Raw genomic sequence first — 22,823 nt, 5'->3', positions numbered from 1 at the left:
CAAACTATCTATCCAATTAGGCCACTTCCGCCAAAACAGATTCTCCACTATTTTTTTTCTCCACTCCTCCCACTATTTTCATCCAATCCTGGTATATACGATATTTGAATACTGTGAGCCCAAGAGTTATTAGCTTGTTTTTGTCATACAAATGGTTGCCAGATTCTTGTAAACAGCCTTCTACCCCTGACCCGAGTATTAAAAGCCACAGAAGTTTAATGAGTCTTCTCTTACTGCTGTTACTGCTCCTCTGTGACTTCACATATCTCCTCATCCTCTCCCTGTCTCTTTGCAGTGCCAGAAAATTTTGCAGAGGTTTTGGAGGGCTATACCAAGCAGGGTTTCAGGGTCATAGCTCTGGCTCACCGTCGTCTTGAATCGAAAGTCTCCTGGCACAAAGCCCAGAACATCAGCAGGTAACGTATATTGTGGATATTGTTGTCTGTGACCTTTGATTTTAAAGCCAAGGATTGTTGCTGCTTTTCTGGCATGCCGCGTCAAACTGCTCAGATCGGACAGTGTCACACCCACATCACTCTAGTCTACTGGATATAAATAAGAAAACTAATTGAAGGGGCTTTTTAGTCAAATAAAGAACCTTTTTGTACTCAAAATGTTAAAATTCATAATAATTTACAATAAATAATATAATAATTTAGAGCAATAGTATGTTGGTCCTAAATACTACTACTAAAACGTTTTTGGACTCTGCACATAAGTACTAATGTGTACGCATCTTCCTCTGAATTAGGGATCACATAGAGAAAAACATGGAGTTCCTGGGTCTGATCATCATGCAGAACAAGCTGAAAGCAGAAACCCCAGGAGTACTGCAAGATCTCTACCGAGCCAACATCCGCACTGTCATGGTTACTGGTGAGAACATGCTCACACGTGTGCACATATACACATAGAGTATACGCTTCATTATTGTAACTAATGAGAAAATGAGCTTGCACAAACATACAGATATGGATATGCAAATAAAAACATACAGCACAGATGCACATAATCTCCTCCTGTCATGTTTCTGTCTGCAGTTGGTTCTTTTTATTGCTTTTATGCAGACAGCAAAATTGGTTTCATAATCTTCTGTGTTTTGGCACTCAAAAGATTTAATTCCTCTGGTATTTACTCAGCTGTATCTGTAATCTCAACTAATAACATTTTCTAGGCTGCTCAGTGTAACTGCCACAAACTAACTCCAGTATCCACCAGAGGATCTTTTGTTTTTTCCCTTTACTTTCTTCACTTTCTGTGTTGCTTTCATCTGGTTTTCTGTCTTCTGAGGATTATCACACAGGCTGTAAAAAGGAAAGAATGTCAGAAAACATCTCACACTCAAGCTGAAAATGATTCATGATCAACACACATTAGTTGCTATTTCAGGGCAAGCTTTTCTCTCTGTAACCTGATGATTTTTTTTTCCAAACTCCATTAGCCCTCTATTTGATATTGAGCAGGGGAAAGCAAGAGAACATCCATGCTAAGCTGGTTACATTTGTACTGGTCTTGAACGGGTCCCTCTCTCTCTCAGTTTCAGCCCTCAGTCCAGACTAAAACAGTGTTCTTCTCTCTCCAAATCTGAGCTTTTCTGAAACTGTCTCCAGATTGATGTTTAAATGTTAAATTGCTGGCTCGGTGTTTCATTGTGCACAGAGAAAACAGCTTTTGGAGAACAATGACATTTTGCACAAAATTTCAAGGTCGTAACTTGAGTGTTTTTGTGAGAGAGGTAGAGAACAAGAGGGAGGATTAGAGTGACATAAAACACATAAAGAATATGAAAAATTAATTTGTGTTCCAACTAGACACTATCATCATCTTAGTCTATCTTTAATTAGTTTTGGGTATTCTCAGAATAGAGCTTTTAACTGGTAAATGGTTTGAATTGAGATATGATTTTGGAAAAATCTTTGTAAATAAAGCAAATAAGAAACGCTTACTCATTCATTTTACAGGTGACAACATGCTGACGGCCATCTCGGTGGCTAGGGACTGTGGGATGATCCCTCCAAAGGACACAGTTATAATTGCAGATGCCCTCCCTCCCCATGACGGACAGGCTGCCAAAATCACCTGGAGATACGCCGACAAACCGAGCAAGACACCTCGACTGGAGGTGAGGCGATAGGGCAAATGCTAGAATGAATACTCGCACAAACACAAAACATACACACTCATGCACTCAGTAATGGGATGAAAAAAAAACAATTTCCCCCATTGTGTGCAACAATGCATACCACAAAATGTTATTCCTGGCAGGGTGGAAAGCCTCTGAAACTGAATCCAGGTTGTCGGGGGGGGGCGCTTAAACTGTAATTGCATCACAGCATGTGAAGTAGCTTTAAGAAGGTCGCTGTCAAAGCCAAGGTGTCCCATACCACATATTCAGTGGGAAGGAACATAATTTTCCTGCCATTTCCTTTTATTGTTGGTCAAAGAAAGGGCCAAACAAATGTGCCAATATTGGTAGATGGCTTGATGTTTTACTCTGACAGAAGGGTTTCTTGTCTGCAAAAGAAAAAATGTTGCACTTGTCGTCTTCAAAGCCGTGCTGTCACATCAGTGACATCCATACCAAAGTCCAAACACACTTGGGAAATTGATTTTACTAAGGGATGTCAGTCAGTCAGTCTGACTGTGTGAAGGATTTTAACCCTTGGATACTATTAATTTAAACTGCTTTAGTTACTCAATGGGTGGTGCAAAGGACTCCCACTGCCAAGGTTGGATAATTTGAGTCTCACGAGAAATGCATGTGCTCATATTTTATTGTATTAGTACTGTGTGACCATACAAAAATTGAAGCCCTTGTATGATATAATGCAATCCAATACAGCAGTTGAATGATAAAATATGACCTTTGCGAAACCTCTTTAATAGTTGTTGACACTGTCTAAGAGGTTGATGCAACCTTATATTGGTATCTTAAATTGTCTTGATTCTAATCCATAATTTCATTTCATTACTTTAACAGGAAGTAAACATCAGCCTGGAGGATGTGTGTCACGTAGATGAGCCCAAAACGCAAGAGCTGTACCACTTTGCTATGAACGGAAAATCATTTGCGGTCATTGCAGAGCATTTCCCCGACATGCTTCAAAAGGTATGAGGTCTCTTAAATGAGGATTGACATCTCTTTTTCAGTAACTGGAGTAGAAATCTTCAAGTTGCACCAACTGTTCTTTGAGGACAGCTGTCGCAGTAATACCTGATGTCCGTTGTCATCATGTGTTCTGCCTTGTAGCTGGTGCTGCATGGGACAGTGTTCGCCAGAATGGCCCCAGATCAGAAAACCCAGCTCATTGAGGCGCTTCAGGGTGTAGAGTGAGTATTTCTGTCCTGCATATGATGTGGCTTTGAGAAGTTATTTTGACAAGTTTTCCAAAGTTTATTGTAGTTGTATCACCTGCAGAGGTATCAGCCTAAAGTCAAAAGTTGAATTTAGCAAAAAATGATAACATATAAGTGGCCAAAAAACTTGAGGTTTGAAACTATGTGAAATTTTAAATGTAAAATGTGGGAAGATTGAGCGCAGAGTCACTGATTTTTATCTTTTGCTCACAGCTACTTTGTGGGTATGTGCGGAGATGGAGCGAACGACTGCGGGGTATGTAGTACAACCATATAGATAAATGTCGGAGTGACACATTGAAATGAACGTAAATTGATGCCAGTTAGTACATATGCTATCTTCTTCTCTTCCTTTACCCAGGCTTTAAAGAGGGCTCATGGTGGCATCTCTTTGTCAGAGCTCGAGGCCTCTGTAGCCTCTCCCTTCACCTCCAGGACGCCTAACATCTCCTGTGTCCCCAGCCTCATCAGGTTTTCTTTATTTGCATACTAACCAATATATAAATGATAAAAAAATATATAAATGGGGAAATTGATTTAAAGTTCCAACATATTATTTCATCAAATCTAATCCAAGCTTTTTAGATTTATTGAATGTTAAGTTTTAATAGCTGTGTGGCGTGAATGTTACTTAATGTCTTGTGGGGTTTTTATGTTGCACTGAGAGATGACACAGTGTTGGCTTTCTTTTACAGGGAGGGCCGTGCTGCTCTCATCACCTCCTTCTGTGTGTTCAAGTTCATGGCCCTTTACAGCATCATCCAGTACATCAGCGTCACTCTCCTCTACTCTGTACGTAATGCTGCTTCCACAGTTAATTGGTACCTGTAGAAGTAATGAGAAATACAGTAATTAGGCTCATAGACTTTACTCGATAGAGTCTCTGATCTGCTCTCTTTGTTTTCTTCTTAGATTCTTAGTAACCTTGGAGACTTTCAGTTCCTCTTCATTGACATTGCCATCATCCTCCTCATTGTCTTTACCAGTAAGTATAAGAAAAGTAACAAAGATAACGTGATAGGTATTTTATTGGTATGTATCATGCTTTTATTCATCTGAACATCCCTGAATCTCTCTCTTCCTCCTCCTCCTCCTCCTCCTTCTCCTCAGTGAGTCTGAACCCAGCGTGGAAAGAGTTGGTGTCACGTCGTCCCCCGTCAGGTCTGATCTCAGGGCCTCTGCTGTTCTCTGTGCTGACCCAGATCCTCATCTGCTTGGGCTTCCAGACCATTACATTCCTTTGGGTCCGACAGCAGCCCTGGTACACGGTCTGGAACCCGCATTCCGAGTGAGTACTTACTATCATTACGGAGGAACACCTGCTATAAAAGCATCATCGTTACCATGCTTTTTTTAATGTGAAATGACATTTAAACCAATCTTGTACGTCAGGCAAATTGGTTTCCAGTATTTTGACCACAGACTGAAAATGTTCTTCGACTCATCTTGAATTGAACTCTCCTCTCTCCCAGTGTCTGCAACCTGTCATCACACATTAACATGTCTGACCTCAACGACACAGAAGTGGACGACCACAACATCCAAAACTACGAGAACACCAGCCTCTTCTATGTGTCCTGCTTCCAGTATCTCATTGTTGCCATCGTCTTCTCAAAGGGCAAACCTTTCAGGCAGCCTAGCTACAAGAATTGTAAGGAACTTGCCTAACATTAATAAATCTGTCCTATTATGAGTACAAAGTTACTTTTATTTATTATAAATTTATTTGGTTTTTTTGTGCTTTCCACAGGGCCTTTTGTGCTGTGTGCATTGAGTTTGTACTTTTTCCTGCTGTTCATCATGTTCCACCCTATCGAAAGCATTGATGAGTTTCTAGAGGTAAGAGGAACACGAGAAACATTATACATTTACTCAGCTCTGGTGTAAAATGTAGCTTTTTTTTTTATCACTGCTGAGCTCTGTATGCTTCTTTTTTTAATGCACAGCCCTATCCATGATTTCATTAAAGTGTGCATTAAACAAGACAGTTGCCAATTATAACTTGGTAAGTTTTTTGTGTCCCCACATCAATGTTTAGTGTTGATATGTGTGTCTCTCTCTCTGTACAGATTGTTTGTGTTCCATTTGAATGGAGGATAAAACTCTCCTTGATCATCTTAGTCAATGCAGCTGTGTCTGTTTTGGTAGAGGTAAGACACACATGTAAACACATGGTAACAATAGATCTTTTTCTCATGTCAAGTTTTTGTTTTCTCATGCAGTGTGCTCATCTTTGTGTCATTTAGCTGGACAGCAGGATCAATGTTGTGTTGAGAAGAAATTATGTTATAAAATGAAAATATTTTTGTGCTTGAAGAGACGCCCTACAGTATCCGTAGGAGTTAAAACTTAGATATGTGATAGCTTTTTTTTTTTTTTTTTTTTAGTAAAACTATTTACATGTTAGGCTTTTTGTCTACTTTCTGGATAGATGGATGTTCTTTAAATAATATAACTTATTTCTGCACAACTGCATGATAGATAGTTTATGCTGGCCTCCCACACTCTGCCCTTCCTGTCAGCCGGCTGCCCTCGCATACATGCACTGCTTAGCAGACACCCTAGATGGCGCCATTTTCTAAACTGCCAGTGCAAATTCCTGTCACCTTTTCAGTGAATTAAAAATCAACCAAAATCATTTTTGCACAAAATCAAAACATTAAGCTGAGTTTTTAGTATTTTAAGACAATGGTAACCGAGCACTATCTTCTCACTAATTTTGTTGTTAAAATTGTAAGCTCTCATGTGATGATTAACACACAACTTAATGGAAGAAAAACGTTTCCACACATGATTTTTTTTTTTTTTTTTTTTTTTTTTTTTAAAGCTTTGATGCAATGTGGCTCTGCAAAAAATAATTGAAGACCTCTGTGCAAAAAAAAATAGCAGAAGCTATGTGAAATCAAATTAGCCTCTCTGTAATTCTTTCCCCTGCCCACTGCGCTATTCCATAGACCTTCATCATTGACATCGTCTTATGGAAGCTTGTGTTCAGCCGAGACAAACAGGGCAGCTTTGGCGACACTCCTGCCGCCCCGACACCACAGGTTGGGAAAATCTGACACCTTCTTCTTTAGCCTTTTCATTTTCCTCTTGTGTGGTGTTCCCTCTCTCTGTCCCCACTTCTTTCTCTGGTGTTACACACCGCACCTTTCTATTGTAACCTCTAACCAAGACATGCATGTGCTAGACTTAAGTCTCATATTATCTGTCTTCTCCCTCTCATGTCCTGCTCATGAGCACTCAGTTCAGGCTTGATAACAGTTACAGTTTTACTTTATTCTCTGGCTTCGTTCTCAAGATAAGTTCCGTTAACTGCTCTTAAATAAATAGTATTTTAGTGAAGACATTCTTGCTGAAGTTGAAAGCTATTTCCAATTTGAGAGCTACTGATTGTCACTGTTAAACACATTTACAGAAGGTAAGAGATCAAATAAGTGGCTTTATGGTTGGATCAAATGAATGAGTAATGCTCTCACATCCTTCAGCAACCGTCATTAAGAAACAACCTCAGTTCTCAGCTGTCAGTGTGTTAACTTTTGTATTTGTGAGGTAGGTTTAGCTAAAAAAGAGCACACTTAGCCTGTCAAATTTGTCTTTAAGATTTGAATAAGACATTTCACAACTAAGTATACTTAAACTTGCCAGACATCCAAATGATTGATAACTTTTCAAAATGGCTAAACCTGTTGATGGGTTGAAAACCTGGCAGTTAGAACGAGGTGTAGGACGAGATGTGAACTAGTCTGAGATTTGATGGTGGAGCTAAATACACTAGCTGCCAAAAAATATAAGAAGCAGAAGAAACCATTAGAAACCAGGCATAATTTAAAACAACTTCAACCTTTTTATCTGTGAAGGTGGTGACATTTAAGTGCAATATAATGAATTTGCTGTTCATTCAATTTAGCAAAAAATGTTGTTTCAATATACTGTAGATGACGATTTGATTTTTTTTTATGATGTGATATGCTGCCATGCACATGTATATCATACACTACAATTATTAATGTTGGAGAATGTTAAAAACCACAGTTTTTATGCAGAAATATACAAAAGTGGCCAGTTATTATTATTCCTTTTTTAAATTTTTAATTACTCAAACCAATTCAAGGCTTCGATATCTTACATTGCTTTTTTCTAGCAGTATGATTGCTTGTCACCTCTTCTCCCTTCGTCTACTGCGTCTCAAGTTCCAGCCCACTGGCCCTAATAAGCTCTCCTTGCTGCACTTGTCTCTTAGCCTCCCTATTACTGTAGGTCCTAGCTAATTATCTCAGCCGACACTGTCAGTGGTTTCCATCAAGTACAGTATGTTTGAATTTGAAGCAGGCTAGCCGTAAATGTCTTTTCCCAATATAATGTTAATGACAAATTTGACTTGCATATTTTTTTTAATCCATGCTGATCTGCTGTGGAATCCTTTGTTTGATCTTTGACTCCATGAGCTTGTTTTTAAGGAGTAGGCTCAGTCTTAAAGCTGTCCACTGCCAACTCCTTCAAACTGTTGTCATGCTGAATTTTGTTTTGAATGACTTGCATGCATGCATAATTGTAACAGTTGAACAGTGTAAAGAAAGTGTGCCAACGTATTAGACAAACGGCTCCTCTATCGTTTTATATTTTTGCATGATATAGTTTATTAGCATGCCATTGTCTGATGTGATTTGCTCTTGTCAGTAGAAATGTTTTTAGAGAAACTGTCTGACACCTGCTCATTGAACCTTTCCTCCCTCCCTTTCCTCCTTTATTCTGGTATTTATTTCATTTGTTTATTTCTGGGGCTGTGGTATTTTCAGGGGGGCATTGACCTGCGGGCGTACAAGTGTCTGTCCTGGGTGTGCTGCCCTCGCAAGATGACACCCAAGGCTCGCTACATGCATCTGGCCCAGGAACTCAGTGTGGACCCCGACTGGCCACCAAAACCAACCACCACTACTGAAGCCAAGCCCAGCCCAGAAAACGGCTCCACCTATCAAATCATGATCAACTCCTAGCATCCCCAACACCTCTCCCTGTATCTAATACCCCTTTTATACGGGAGACATGCATATGACGCATGTTTAGTGAACGCACATTCAACCTATTCATATGAAACAGTCACAGGATATTTGCTTGTTACTGTTTAAAAACTTGCGTCTAATACTGCAGTTCCAGAGATATAACTGCAAAACCCATAGACTTACACATAATTACCAAATAAAGTTAAGTTTCCGTTATCTCTGTACTCTTGCTCTCTCTGGCTCGTCCACTCACGCGCTCTCAGGTCTCTTAAATTAAAGTAAATTCCCATCCCTTACAACAATGCCTGTCCATCTAAGCCGAACAGCATCCAACACACATGGAGGGAGCGTTGAGAAGCCAGGTCAGATTAGTGTGTCAACCAAGGGTTTAATATCCACCTCACTTTGTCTGTCAGGAAGAGGTATAAAGGAGAGTCCGCTCCATTGCAGAGCTAGCCTCTGACATACATGTGCTGTCAGGAATGTCATGGGAAGTGTAGGCGTTGTGCTTGAAAATAATCGTTAAAAAATTGTTATTGTTAAAAAATTGTTAAAAATACTGAGAGTAAGAGGGTTGTTTGATAAACAAAGACTCTGGAGTTTGAGGAAAATTACTGTAAAAAGAGGTTCCACTTTAAAACTGATCGTTTCGAACAGTTGCTGTTAACACTGGAAGGGTGTGAAGGTGGTCATCTTCTGATCATACAGTTTTTAAAAGCAGCAGCAAAAACGTCTCCTCGATCTTCATATATCTGTGTAGCCACCACCTCACATCATGAAGGCGTTCATTCTGTGCGTAACTTGTGTTGTGGGCAGTTTAGGCTCTGATTGCTACTATGTAGTGGTCTTATACAGTTAATATACTGTACATACACGTCATTTTAATGAGCTTGCATAACCACCTGGCAAGCACTCATTAGAAAGCATAAAATTATAACCAAAAAGAAACTTACCATAGACCCCCAGTTACGAATAAAATGGCTAATTTGAGACCTGTATTCAAATAGTCTTTCAAGCACACTGTAAGTTGTATGGCTGCCATCAACAGGCCCAAGTTCATATTGACACTTGCAAGTAAACAAAAATACGCATATCCCTTCGACTGTCACTGATGATACAGGTCTGGAAAAAAAGTATAAAGAATTATTTAAATAAAAAATGGGGCATGTCTAGATTTTGTAAGGTTTGGAAACTGTACAATAATTCTAAAAATCTATATTTTTAGTAAGAGCTGACAGGATAGTTTTACTTGCTTTCATTGAACGTATTTATTGTGTTGAAGAGTCACCAGCCATAAGGTGATATGACCTTTAATAAAATCATACTGTTGTTTTCGGCCACTTTTAATTTAATTTAAGGTAGTTGTAGACAGTGACTTGTTGATATTAGAAGTAGGCATGGTAGGTTTAGGGAAGTTTTTTTTTATTGCAAGACTTTCTCACAAAATACACTAAATATACAGATTGATGATTAAAACTACAAAATGATTAACCTCAGAAACTAATCTGAGGTAAATTTTTCTCATATTTTGGCCAAAACTTTTATAAATATTCAAGAAATGATGGCCTGTAAAAAGTAAAGATTCAGTGAGAGAGACTGATTCACAAACAGATGTACTCTTCCTCTCTCAACCACAGGCTGGGACCTGTGGCAGGCTCTCCATTGTATCTGTCATCTTGTCAAAGATATTATTATGTAGAAAATATATCAAATTATGGATCAGGGAATGGCAAATACCATTGGTCTGTTCCTCCAGACTGAAACACGTCAACAATTATTAGATGTATTGCCATGAAATTTGGCACAGACATCCATGGTCTACAGAGGATAAATTCTCATGATTTTTTTTATTGCCTGGTTTTTCATGTCACGCCACTAACCGGTCAACAACACTTCAGCTCCTAACAGGATACCTCTAAAAGATTGCATGCACGTTATAACCTAAGTCTAGCAGGGGACAACATGGCCTTTCCTCAGGCACTCCCCTCAAGCCAAACTTTTTTGCCCAACTAGTGGTAAATAGTAGGAATAGCAAACTTTCACACTAGAAAATTTGGTTTTCCGGTGTGAGATGAACATTACAATCTAATGAGCCACTAGCATGGCTAGAAAAGTTTAATCTTGTTTTTGCATCTATGAGCCAATGTCCTGTCAGCATCTTATGACATCAGACAGGACACTGAAAGCATGCAAAGACATGCATGACGCCAGCTCCCTATGGTCATGTTTTGAAGACGTGATGGTTGCAAAACTAGAAATATAACTGCAAATACACAGCATTACTGTAGAGTAAGGAATATTTTACATGAACATCGCTGTATTAAAAAATCTGCACAAGAAACTGCATGCATCTGGCTGGTTCTCATGTGCAGTTATCCAAATGCATGAGAACGTATGGATCATACATCTACAAACTCATGTCTGATGGGCTCCTGGGAGCCATACTACAACTTTTTTTTTTTTTTTTTTTTTTAAACAATGTCCGTGACCGTCTCAGTAAAACATTTCTTCCTATGGAAGACTCATTAAAAGTGGGATGGTAAACCAAGGCAAGGCATTGTGCATCTCATCAGCTTGCTGCTTTTGGCACATTCAGAACATCCTCACAACAGCACACCCTGCACAAGATGGATGCTGATTAACGTTGACAGTAGTGTTCATGTATTGCACACAGGCTACCTGCATACAGTTAAGGGCTACATTTTATGTTCACTGCTCTCCCTTTGATGTTTAAAGTGATACTCCCCCAAATATGTTCTTTAAACATCTAATACTCACTTGCATCTGTTAGATTTTAAAGGTGACTGTAGAAGTTTGTAGTTTCTTCCTTAATAAAAATAAGAATGTGTAGTTCAGTCGGTTAAAATAGGTTCCAAAAAAGCCAAAAAAAATGGTACAATTGGAAATCATTGTAACTGACCGAATACAAGTTGACCACCAAAGCCACCAGAGATGGTGTTTGATAATCAAAAGACAGATTTTGGGTCAAGCATCACTTTAAAACAAACACACCGGCACGTATGTAGCTGCCTCCCAATGTCAATATAACTGTATTCTCTACAAAGCAGCCTGCCTTTCACTCATTTTATGGTTTAATATTCTTAATTTTAAAAAAATATGTCCAAATATATTCTCTGAGTGCTTATCAGTGGTTATGCGACACCATGTGAAAAGAATATCAATGTAATGTTACTAAAATTAAGCAAATTATTTCTCAAACATCTGGTAACAGCGCTGTGTATCATTTGCCACTTTATCATGTATTTGATTATGAATTATTTTATTCATATAAAAACAATATCACAACAGATTTCCATAGTATCAGCAACATAAGAGTCCAAAGTTGCTCAGTTCTTAAAAGCCATTGTCTATTGAGATACTTGTAGTAATATTACAGATGCATATGAAACTTGTGATCCATACTGTTTTCAAAACTCAAATGTGATATGTGATAATAGTTTTCATGCATACATGTATTTGATTTGCAAAGTTATAATATTTTGTAACAGCATTTTATGGGTTAATGGTCAGACTGTGAGAAGGATGGATACTAGATGAAACTGATGAGAAATGCATAACATGATTCAAATAGACATACTTGTGCCAATTTGCAGAAAGATAATGATATTTTGTCATGAATTTGTCGAAAATATGTTAATTTTGTTGAAGTTAAACAATATGGCTGAACATGGGCCAGATCAGTTTCTATGCTTCTGAATATTCAGCGGTATTTTTTTTTTTCTTTTTACCTTTCAGGGTTTCATTTTTTTCTTCTCTAGATACCTACTGAGGCTAAAATTGAATGTTATGAAAAGAACAAAAACAGTAGTTTTGTTTTTTTTGAATGCAATGCAATACTATGGTTATTGATTATATTTCCAAAGACTTAAAAACATTTGATCACATCTGTATTGGTTATTTGAAAAAAAGAAAAGAAAAAAAAACAGTTTAATTTTAGCCTGTGTTCAGTTCTGTCAACTCTGATTTGACTGAGCAGAAGTGGACTTTAAATGGAGATGATAATAATATTAGAGGTTGGATTCTATCTGTATATATGAGATGTACATTTTTAGTGTGTGCATAAAAGTCAAAAGATTTAGTTATAAAAATGTATGGTTTTTGGATTATCAAAGGGCTGGTGTGTCTTTTTCTACTATTTTGGTACTGTGTTACAATCAGTTGTCTTTCTACTTTTAATTTATACTTTCTATTGGATTTGTTTGTACCTTCACTTTTGTTATGAAGTTGCATTAGCTTGGATTTTCTTTATTTGGGCATGAATCCTGGGCATTTATTTCACAATTTTAATCAGTTATTGTGAAGTATGAATAGGGCACTTGGATCAATATTCATTCTGTCTTGGGTAAACATACTACAGCAAATGTCTACTTGTAGAGTTAAAAGACACCCTGACTGGAGAGACTTCAAGTCACCAAAGTAGACGTTCTTCTCAGCTTTTCTTCTCTTGAGTCTCAGCATTTTGTATTAAACCAAGGATCTGATCTTGACGAAAGAAGGGAATTAAATTGATGTAGTATATTCGGCTCCTTCGCTTAGCGAATTCAGAATTTGAGCAACATCTGACAATCTTGTTACTTTTTTGTCTGCTCATCCAGTGAACCTTTTTTTTTTTTGTCTAGAAATTTTAAAATATCTTTTGCATCCATGTAAAATTAAAATGTAATTGGCAAAAAGAATGTGCGTTGCTGTTCAGCCGTCTATTGTAGAGGTGATTATATTGCTGCTAGGGGCAAAATGATTCAGTCACAGCTGTGTCATAACTGTGCACCTTGATACAGAAAAGTAATCAATTTAATGACTTGCAAAGTGTAAATACTACTATTGCTTTTCTTCTACGCTACAGTTTTGCCTTTTATTGTGACACAGCTATGTCAAAGCAATGGATTTTATGCTGAAACCTCTATGCTCTTATACAGGTACAACATATACTGACTGTTGACAGTTAGCATTGGCCTCTTATTCACTTCATGTATTTTAAACAAACCATTGAATGGCATTTAGAGCGAGTCAGCCACTGAGTACATGAAGCCTCATGTGGATGTTGTTTCCTCAGGGAAATGTGTGTATTTGTAATGAATAGAGAAAATAATAAAAGTTCATACCCAAAATAAGGAAAATATACAGTTGGTTAAAACTTTTTATTACAATTCATCTGTATGTCAGTGCTTTCAGAACAGTTTATTTGGTGTGCTTTATTTGCAGCTCCCACACCTCAGCAAGAGACTAAACTTGGGTATATGTATTTTTTTTATCGGCAGAGATGTACTTTTTTTTTTTTTTTTTTTTTTGGAATTTTTTGTACTTTATAATTTATTTTTTATTTATTTTCATTTCTTTTTTCCCTGAGGATTGTATTTCAGATTTATCTTGATTTCTTTCTTTTCAATAAATGTTCTTAAAACATTCTGCTGCAGGTCTACAACTTATTTATGTTCATTTGGGATACGTGGGATACCACAGAAACTACAGAAAATTATCAGTTTATATGTCAGAGAATGGTTAGGAAGCCTCAAGTTACACAGTTGTAGCAGTAAGTCAAAGTATTTGGTTCAAAGTGTATCTGAGTGTAATACAAGGTAATTGTAAAGTGGTCACAAGATGTTTACTGACTCTACAAGTTGACAAGGATCTCCTAAATGTAAGTAACTGCACAGCACATAATATATTGTGAGATATTGAGGGCTGTAAGGACACAGCGGTGGTGTCCTCCATGTTCAGGTATAATATGTCTCATTCAGAGGTGTCTTTAAATTGAGACGGTGCTTCTTGTATTCAGTTGAGAAAAGTGGACTTTTGAGAATTCAGCCCCCCTAAATTAGGACCAGGCATCAGTCCCTGCTCTCACCCTAAAGGGTAAAATGAAATTGAACCTTAGATTAACTCTAGTATTAGATCTTCTGTCTAAAACCATTTACAAGAAAATTTGATCCACTGGGATTTTTGTTTGACACCCACGACTCTTGAATGTGTTACGTCTTTGGGATCCTCCTGTGTGACGTAACAAATACTGCCCTTTTGGACAGAAAATGGCTCATTTCACACAAGTAAGAACACATTTCTTTATAAATTTTCATCATGTAACTGATGTGTCACCCACAGTCATCCGTTTAATCGCAACAGCAGTTTGTCCTCAACTAGTCTAAGTTGCACCTGTTTATTCAAATAACACCTTTATCAGTCAACGGTATTGTCCATTTAAACTTAGTGGTAGCACTCAGGGTGGTGTCTGTTCTGTTTTTTGTTTTTTTTATCTCTTTATGTGCACTGTCTATACCTAAAGTCTGCAAGGTTGCATGCTGCCTGAGGACATGACAGGAAAAGTCTAAAATAACAAACTAAATTTACAAATCAATTTTACATGCACATTGTAGTAAGCTCTGTGTCTGGTGTATTTGCCTGTAAAGGCTGTCAGTATTGTTTAATTTGTGTTATCCTGCTGGCCCAATGTTACAGCAGTTAGAGCCCTTAAAGGATAGGTTCACAATTTTTCAAGTCTGTCTTAAAACAGTCAGATTTCCATATGAATATTGAAACATGTTTTGCTCTCTTAAATCATTCCTCCTGTTCATACTGAACATTAGAAGATCCCCTCCAAGTATGCTTTAAGTGTAAGTCAGTGGTTCCCAATCTTTTTGGCTCGTGACAGCTGGGACCCCTCCTCACACGTTGCCTTGTCTACCAGTTAAATGAAAGAGGACGTATGACTTTTAGAGGCTTGAGGAGATAATTAAAATACAGTAATTCACAATAAATTATGCAAAAAGTAGTGGGAAGCTTGAAAATAAAAACATTTTGTGTGTCTGAAATGGGTTTTTTTTCTGTTCTATCCTGCCCAATCAAGTCACAACCCCTTTGATTAGAAATGTATTTTAAAGTTTATCTGAAGCTTATATGAGGCTTCAGCCTTCTGACTTAGTCAAATAAAGTGGATATCTTCCACAGTCACGGTCTTTTTAGTGAAACATTTCCCTTTTTGTGTCTCAGTTTTTCCTGTTCAGCTGCAGTGGAACTATAGTACTAACAAAAAGAGGGGATTTAGTGCTAAAAAAAAAGACAATCTTTGAAAGATATGAACTTGATTTGACTCATTTGGACGGCTGAAGCCTCATATACGTAAAATAATCATTCAGATACATTTTTGTATGGAAGGAGGTTTGTGCATTTTGGACCCTATCACTTACAATGAAAGTGCATCATGAAGGGATCTTCTGATGGTCAGCATGAACATGAGGAATAATTATAACAAGACTAAGTTACTGAGAGTTAATAGCACCAGACAGTTCGAGGTGCTGTCTGTGAAGGGACGGTGCAGCAATATATCGGAACTGTTTCACATTTTGGGTTTTTTTTTTGTCAGTGCTGATTTGGAGGTTGTACCGGTTCACAGGAAGTGGACTGTCATTCTGAGCTGTGTCCTTGTTAGCAAACGAGCTACTCAGCTGCCATAACAGGCGAGCAAATGTGTACCATTTGGAAAGATGAATTGAACTGTGCCTAAAAAGTGTATTTTAAAGAGATTTGTGTGTTAATAACAACACCATGTTGCGTGTCGGGAGCAAAGCTGCCTGGTAAGTTCCCGTTTAAATAAAGTAACGGAACAGTAACAGTAGCTACTTGTTGTAGCTGCGGTTAAAGCTAAGCGCAGATGTAGCTTAGCTGTTCATTTTGACAGCTGAGGACAGAGGGGCTACCTGCTTCATGTGAATATCTGTCGTCCTAATTAAAAAGCCTCATATACCAAAAACCAAACTGGACACACACACAACATAATCCTTTATTCAGTCGCTGATATCTTAATTATAAACAGGGAATCGGCCTTTGTCGCTGTTGTGGATTTTGACGTAGCTTTGGTCAGATAGCTAACCCTAGCTAGATAACACGGGTTGTTACTGGAAAGCAAACTGACTTCCAGACTAATTGTCTTTGGACATTAACGCTACCTGCTATATATTATCTATGTACGCTATATTCAGGGTTAAGTCTATACTGAAGGTAACGTTGCTTTAAAGTTTGTACCAAATCTTCTAATTGCCTGCATGTTGCAGCGTCTTGTGCCGTTACCTTGTACCAAAAGGACCATTTAGATAACTTGTCAGAGTATGACTTGCATTAGCTGACTTAGTTATGCACGACATTAAACATATCAGTTGCTAGTCCTTGTATCTCAAAGCTATTTTCTAGTCACCACCCCAAATCCTACACTTGAGGATTGAGTCACAGGCTGGAAATGAGGAAAAACGTACTTCTACTGATGATACTTTACTCCTGCTACTGCTGCTATAATTGTACAGCAGCAACAACAACCGGTGCTGCTAATACAATCTTTATTTTTTCCTGGTTTCACATGTTTATCTGGTATAGTGATTAAATGTCTTTGGGCCACAGTTTTCATGTCACTGTGTGGCTCATATTTGAATTATTGTGTGTCAAATATGGAAGCATTAGTGCTGAAATACTTAGTTGACAAATCGAGGAGTTGGTCAACCAAAAGTTACTGACAGCAACTTTTATGATCAAGTACTCATGGAGTAATTTATTGAACAATAAAGCCAAACCATCTCTGCAGAGAGCCATGGTTCCAGCATCTCAAATTTCAGGATTTTTTGTCTTTCATAATTGAATATCTGTTGATTTTTCACTGTTTATAACATTTCACAGAGTAAAACAATCAACAGATGAATCCACAGTGAAACTACTCTCAGCTGTAGGACGTGTGACTAGTAGCTTCCTTTGAGATTATTTTCTTAGCGGTGATGGAGTGTATAGGCGCATAAGTTTCAGGAAGGTGAGTTTGTGTAATTTGTTGTCCGATTCCACTGTTATCTCAGCATGGCCTGCAGGAACCTGGTCTCCACCAACATGGGGGTGAGATTTCGGGTACCGCTCCAGAAGCTGCACCCTCTGTCCCGTGCCATCCACCACCGCTACTCGGGAAACACTAACCCACAGCGACCACCTCATCGCACAGCAGCCCGCTATTTCACCTCCATGTCGCGGTTGCCCATGCGGCCTCCTAAGCCTCCCCCAGGGTCAGGGGGCCGTAACTACCAGCAGCAGCGCGGCTTTTGGGTGGCCCGCCTTGCTGCCAGGCTGCTAAAGCTCAGATACATCCTGCTGGGCAGTGCAGTGGGAGGAGGGTACACAGCTAAGAAGGTCAGTATGGAGTCAGCGATTATCTCATCTCCTCACTTGTATCTGCTATGAGTACTAGAAACTCTTTGTAAACCATGGTTTATTAAGCTTTTCTGTCTCATGAGCATGTCTTTAATTGTCAATGATCTTATGACCAGAGAAATTGGATATTTTCACAATTTACAGGGGCACAACTAATATTAGTTGGCACGATTTTAATCTTGCAATTAAGCAACAAAAACTTACCCAGGCTTATACAATTTCCCCATCAGTGGTTGTAATGCATTGGTTGTTTTTTCCAGCTGTGATCATACACCACTGCTTATTCAAAACAGTAGAAAATCCTCTCACTCACAAAGTCTCATTACCAAACATACTTCTTATATAGCATAAAGGAAATGTATATCATTGTTATATATTGTTTGTGCGACAATAACACGGGCTTGTCATTTTACCTTTAGACCTATGAAGAGTGGAAGGACATGCTGCCTGATTTTAGTGAATACAACTGGGTTATTCCTGATTTTGTCTGGGAACTGAGTGAACAAATTGATCTTGGTAAGTGTTTTCATTTTGGTGCCATAAAGTGAGAAACATGCAGTTTATTACTTGAAATATGGCCGCACATTTACGCATCATGAAATACTTTCTACCTTCCTGCGTTTCCGGCTTCTTCACTCGACCTATCATCTCTTTTGTCCACAGATAAACTGGCCAAAGCTCTACCAGAGATAGAGGAAATAGCCAAACTTCTACCTGACATGGACAAGATAGGAGAGAACTTCACCTTCCTCAAAAGTCTCCTGTCTTCCGGTGAGTGAACAAATCCTCAACCATGCCTTTTTATAAAGTTACTGCATCTTAACAAAATAAATCATTATTTGTAGACATCAGAGTGTGTAGTCCAGTGTCCAGGCAACTCTAACTTCACCCAAGCAAACTTTTCTTCCACATCTGCGTTGGTCTATGCTTTTATATAATGTACCTTACGGTTCAATTGGGTGCCATATCTCGGGCTAAAAGTGTGATATCTGTGGTTTCTCCTGCCTCAAAGTGACCTCAGCAGAATGAGATAACATAGAATAAGAATTATGAAAAAAAACACGAGGGAGTAGCCTGCTTTGTGATCTAATCCGCTGCTTTTCTGCTATACCCTTTCTGTCTATGGTTGTGGTTGCAAACCGATTCTACAAAGAGCCTGTACACCAAAAACACCTCTAATTGGTGTTTTTTGGATCAGTAGTTTTATGGGCAATACAAAAATCCATGGCTTACACCATGGTGTTGCAAACAGCCAATTACTCAAGACCACATTACTGCAGAGGTCCCAGGTAGACTGTTGTCAAATTAAATATTTCCATGTTCATTTCACAATATTTATTGACATTAACTAACAAGACATCAAAACTGCTTTGTATCACTTTTTTTTGTCACAGTCGCCTCTGAAAAGAGAAAAGCCCTCATGACTTGAAATCAACCCCACACACCAACTTTTAAGTGATAATGACTTTGTTACATTTTGTGGATGTGTTGTTTCATATAATGTATAAATTACTGCAGTTAAGGCTAACCACATCCACCATCCTCCAGCTTCAGATCAAGGAAAGTACAGACTTTCATGTTGTTTGGAAAAGCACTTAACGCCATCTGCTTATCAGGGGTTTTCATCACAGTTGCTCACATTACACCATGGCGCTCATATCCCTGCTGCAAATGAAAATGATCTAGTCTACTAAAATTATCTAATATTATCTACTCTTAACCACCATATAATTTGCAACTAAATTTGTAAAGCAATCTCAGGTTTCCTCTATCAGCAACAGAAAACTCCACATGGCACCATTAAGTCACCATGAAATTCCTCTAATAACGCTTGCAGAATTTAGTCCAAGTGTTTTCTTTTCAGCACTTTGAGTCCAAAAGGCGTTGATGGAATTACACTCTATCAAGTCACAGAGAAACCGATAATGTTTTGTGTCATAATGTGACAGTATCAAAGAAAATCTTATTTTGCGTACAAATCTGTAGCCAGTAGAGGAAAAACCTTTTAAATTGAACGTCTCGATTAGCTGATATTGACAAAATATGACTATGGGCTCCTTGAGGATCAGGCCCAGTTTATGGGCGTGCTACTCTCTTTTAACTGTTTCTCATGAAGTGGCTTTTTTTACTTGAAGCTCTGGCACAGCAGTGAGTTTGTTTAACACACATCATTTAGCTGTGTCCCTGCTTTGATCACCATCCCTCTGCTTCTGCCTTTTTTATGATTTTTTTATCTTGTGTTGTTCTTCCTTTCTCCCCTTCCCCTACCCTCCTGTCCTCCTCCACATTCTTCACAGGTGTGAGTTTGGGTAGTGAAGTCAAAGGAGCTTCTGGTCTGCATCTGTTGTTAGGTGTGTAAACCCTGCTCTCAGTAGCGTTGCCCACTCCCCTCCTTTCTTTCTGTTGATGTTTGACCACCATCTTGCCATGATATTGGTATGGTTGTGGTAATATTCCTGTTTGAAGACTCCAAGCTTCCAGGTTGCAGACCAGTGCTGCTGTCAAGAATGGCGTTGTTCATGGTGAACGCAAGTTCTGTATTCAGTGAAATGTATGACCTGTCTCAAGGATGGTGAAACGGTCTCATTTTGGGTTCTGGGTATTCAGAGGAGTAGGCGTATTTCTGCAGATATCCAATTTGACCCTGTTGCTAATATCTGTTTACTGTAATCAGTAAAAGCCTCACTCTTGCGGTTGCTCTCCCTCTTTGTGAATTCTTTCAAAATCATTAGAGAACGTGAATGATTACTATTCCAAGTGCAGCAAAAGGAAAGTGGTAAATGGAGCAATAACCCGCTGATGATTTTTAATTTTTCCTTCCTGGTCTGAAGAGCTCTTCAATGCAAATCCAGTGTGTTTGCCTTTAGTATGTCCTCCTCTTCCCCTGTGACTTTCTTTAACCTGAATGTCCTTGGCTAGACTTTGTCCTACCTGTGTGTTTTTTTGCCTCCTTTGACTTCCACCCTCTCTCTGTCCTGGCCTGTATGGGCTGCTTTCTTTAATTACATTCTAATCACAAATATTTGGGGTGATCTCTTTCTGCTTTTAGTTATTGCCACTCAGATGTTTGGAAAATGCACGCAAAATGCAATTTACATAACACATCGATTGAACTTTGACATATGCAAACACACAAGTCAAAGACTTCCAAAGTCATTTGTACAAAAGCTTGCCAGGCAATAGTGGACCTCACCTCTGCTGTGAGTCATAAAAAACACCAAAGGAGTGTTCCTTCCCTTCAATATTAACCTTTCAACTTAATACTTTCTACATGGCTTCATGAAAAATACTTTTTATGGGTTTTGTTGTTTTTATTTTCTTCAATATAAGTATTCAGTTAACTTATTCCCAAGTTAATAAGTTGGATGGATGTTACTGTACATTTGACTATGTAAAGTACATTGCAGCATAGTGCTTTTGTAATAACCTCCCTCATTTATAAGCAGACTTTGCTTTGTGCATGGCAGTAAAAGCTCACATCATACAAACCAATAATAATAATAATAATAATAATAAGTTTGTCCTACGGTAGCTGTTTTTGTAACACAGAGCCCCCACCAAAGTGCACCAATCTAAATTTCAGCAAATTATGTCCTACTTTATATCCAAATCAAACCATGAAGCATTTTTTCTGAACCTGTATTTGCATATTACTATAATTATTCAAAGAACTCTAAATGTGCACTAAATGTTTTGAAAATCATTTTTACTCTTACTGGACTTAATAAATGCACGCTGCACAATGCATGCACGCTGTGAGAGGTTGAATGTTCTAGTTTCCCCTCATGACTTGGCATTCAATGGTTGAATAAGTTAAAACTTTAGAGATTTAACTGCATTAGTACCCAAGAAAGTGAAAAGGAATGTTCTAATCTCTGAACTGGAACGCTATCAGAACATTATTATTAATTAAAAAAGTAGATTTACAATAAATAATTATAAAGTTATAATAATTTTTTGCAGTTTGCCGCACTATATGAACATAACTGCAGTGTATCTAAAAGTAACACTCAGTATGTATGTCTGTACATCAGTGCAAGATTTTCCAAACATCTGAAATCTAATCACACTGGTCTTTCTTTTTCTAATCATAGGCATGCTTTAAATGATGGCATCTGGCATCTTGTGGCTACGGGCATTGTCACCTTAAGCTTGTGTACATTAAACACTGAGTATGTCATGCATGTTCATGTTTTAACCTCAGTCTGTGTTGTTATATCTCCTCTGGTAGAAACCTCAGGCGACCCTCCTCTAAACGCCACAGATGCTTCTGCTGCAGCCGCACAAGATGCCAGCGACAAGCAATACAAAAAGGCAAGTTTATAAAACCTGCTGACACTGTCAGCTTTGACCTTTCTACTTCATCATAACTTGGTCTCTCAAGTATCTTTTATGCAGCTTGGCTTCCTTTCACTTCAGTGGCAAAAGCTGTAGTGCACTGAATCAAAATTCACTCAGAATTTACTCAGAAACTCAAGAAAAGATAAAAATTTGAATTTGTTTTGTTCAAAGGATAAGACCTATCGCCCTAACATTGTCAGAGACATGCATTGAAGGGCCATAATTTTATAAATATATATACTCATAAAGCACTTGGAATTAAAATGTTCTCTAAATCACAGTGGGGTCCAAAAGTCTGAGACCAATTTCCCAACCAAGGGAATAGGAAAGTGATCTTAGACTTTTTGAACCCCACTGTATATATTGTGTAATATATGGGGAAATATCATATTTATGGGTGTTTTTGGATTCAGTCAGTTCTACTCAATGTGAAATATGCATTTCACACTAGCAGCTTGTTATCAACAGAAGCATTTCAAGGTCTATGACAATGTTATAGTAAGAAAATGGTTCTTACTGATTAATGTCAACAGTATGATGAGAAAGATGGCAAGTTGTCTAACCTTAGGTGCAAGTCTCACTACAGAGCAGCTTGCTCTTCAGTGTGGTGCATAACAATGTAAAAGGTTTTAGCATTGACAGAGAAGAAACATGTACTTACTGTATGGCACTTATTCTGACAGAGTATCACCTGAATTTATGCACACTGATATTAATCATTGCTTCAAAAGTACCCTTTACCGCTTGTCATGCTTTTTTTCCCAGAAGTCCCATTCATGGAGACCATTCCTACTTCTAGCTTTACATTATACATACAGCATTCTCTGTATTTACATTTGTTCAATTTCTGTTGTCCTCTCTCTTTCCTGTTCATTTTGTGTTTTGTTCATTTCCCACAAAGCAACCAATTTCAATGTACCGCTGTTG

General features: G+C 38.2%; 2 protein-coding genes across 9 annotated transcripts in view; both read left to right on the top strand.

The window, feature by feature from the left end:
- atp13a3 (ATPase 13A3) overlaps positions 1 to 13,784 on the top strand; it is a 39,579-nt gene extending 25,795 nt beyond the window's left edge. For 2 of the 3 annotated variants that reach the window (XM_067596784.1, XM_067596785.1), the window contains exons 20-34: positions 296 to 416; positions 752 to 876; positions 1,962 to 2,122; positions 2,981 to 3,109; positions 3,251 to 3,330; positions 3,571 to 3,613; positions 3,719 to 3,828; positions 4,053 to 4,149; positions 4,270 to 4,342; positions 4,468 to 4,645; positions 4,830 to 5,008; positions 5,108 to 5,196; positions 5,427 to 5,507; positions 6,312 to 6,404; positions 8,157 to 13,784. In XM_067596784.1, the coding sequence (XP_067452885.1) occupies positions 296 to 416; positions 752 to 876; positions 1,962 to 2,122; positions 2,981 to 3,109; positions 3,251 to 3,330; positions 3,571 to 3,613; positions 3,719 to 3,828; positions 4,053 to 4,149; positions 4,270 to 4,342; positions 4,468 to 4,645; positions 4,830 to 5,008; positions 5,108 to 5,196; positions 5,427 to 5,507; positions 6,312 to 6,404; positions 8,157 to 8,354 (1,757 nt within the window). In that variant the 3' untranslated portion in view covers positions 8,355 to 13,784. The remainder of the gene's footprint in view (positions 1 to 295; positions 417 to 751; positions 877 to 1,961; positions 2,123 to 2,980; positions 3,110 to 3,250; positions 3,331 to 3,570; positions 3,614 to 3,718; positions 3,829 to 4,052; positions 4,150 to 4,269; positions 4,343 to 4,467; positions 4,646 to 4,829; positions 5,009 to 5,107; positions 5,197 to 5,426; positions 5,508 to 6,311; positions 6,405 to 8,156) is intronic. The other variant, XM_067596786.1, reaches the window with a different exon arrangement.
- Positions 13,785 to 15,762: 1,978 nt separating this feature from the next.
- The window catches only part of opa1 (OPA1 mitochondrial dynamin like GTPase), a 38,265-nt gene continuing 31,204 nt past the window's right edge, over positions 15,763 to 22,823 (top strand). For 2 of the 6 annotated variants that reach the window (XM_067596777.1, XM_067596776.1), the window contains exons 1-6: positions 15,763 to 15,949; positions 17,210 to 17,534; positions 17,975 to 18,071; positions 18,219 to 18,326; positions 19,853 to 19,906; positions 21,787 to 21,869. In XM_067596777.1, coding sequence (XP_067452878.1) covers positions 15,921 to 15,949; positions 17,210 to 17,534; positions 17,975 to 18,071; positions 18,219 to 18,326; positions 19,853 to 19,906; positions 21,787 to 21,869 — 696 coding nt within the window. In that variant the 5' untranslated portion in view covers positions 15,763 to 15,920. The remainder of the gene's footprint in view (positions 15,950 to 17,209; positions 17,535 to 17,974; positions 18,072 to 18,218; positions 18,327 to 19,852; positions 19,907 to 21,786; positions 21,870 to 22,823) is intronic. The other 4 variants (XM_067596779.1, XM_067596778.1, XM_067596780.1 and 1 more) reach the window with 3 other exon arrangements.

The sequence above is a fragment of the Thunnus thynnus genome, chromosome 8, assembly GCF_963924715.1.
Source record: "Thunnus thynnus chromosome 8, fThuThy2.1, whole genome shotgun sequence".
Classification (NCBI taxonomy): Eukaryota; Metazoa; Chordata; class Actinopteri; order Scombriformes; family Scombridae; genus Thunnus; species Thunnus thynnus.
The sequence above is the reverse complement of the archived record's forward strand: the minus strand, read 5'-3'. Positions and strand labels throughout refer to the sequence as shown.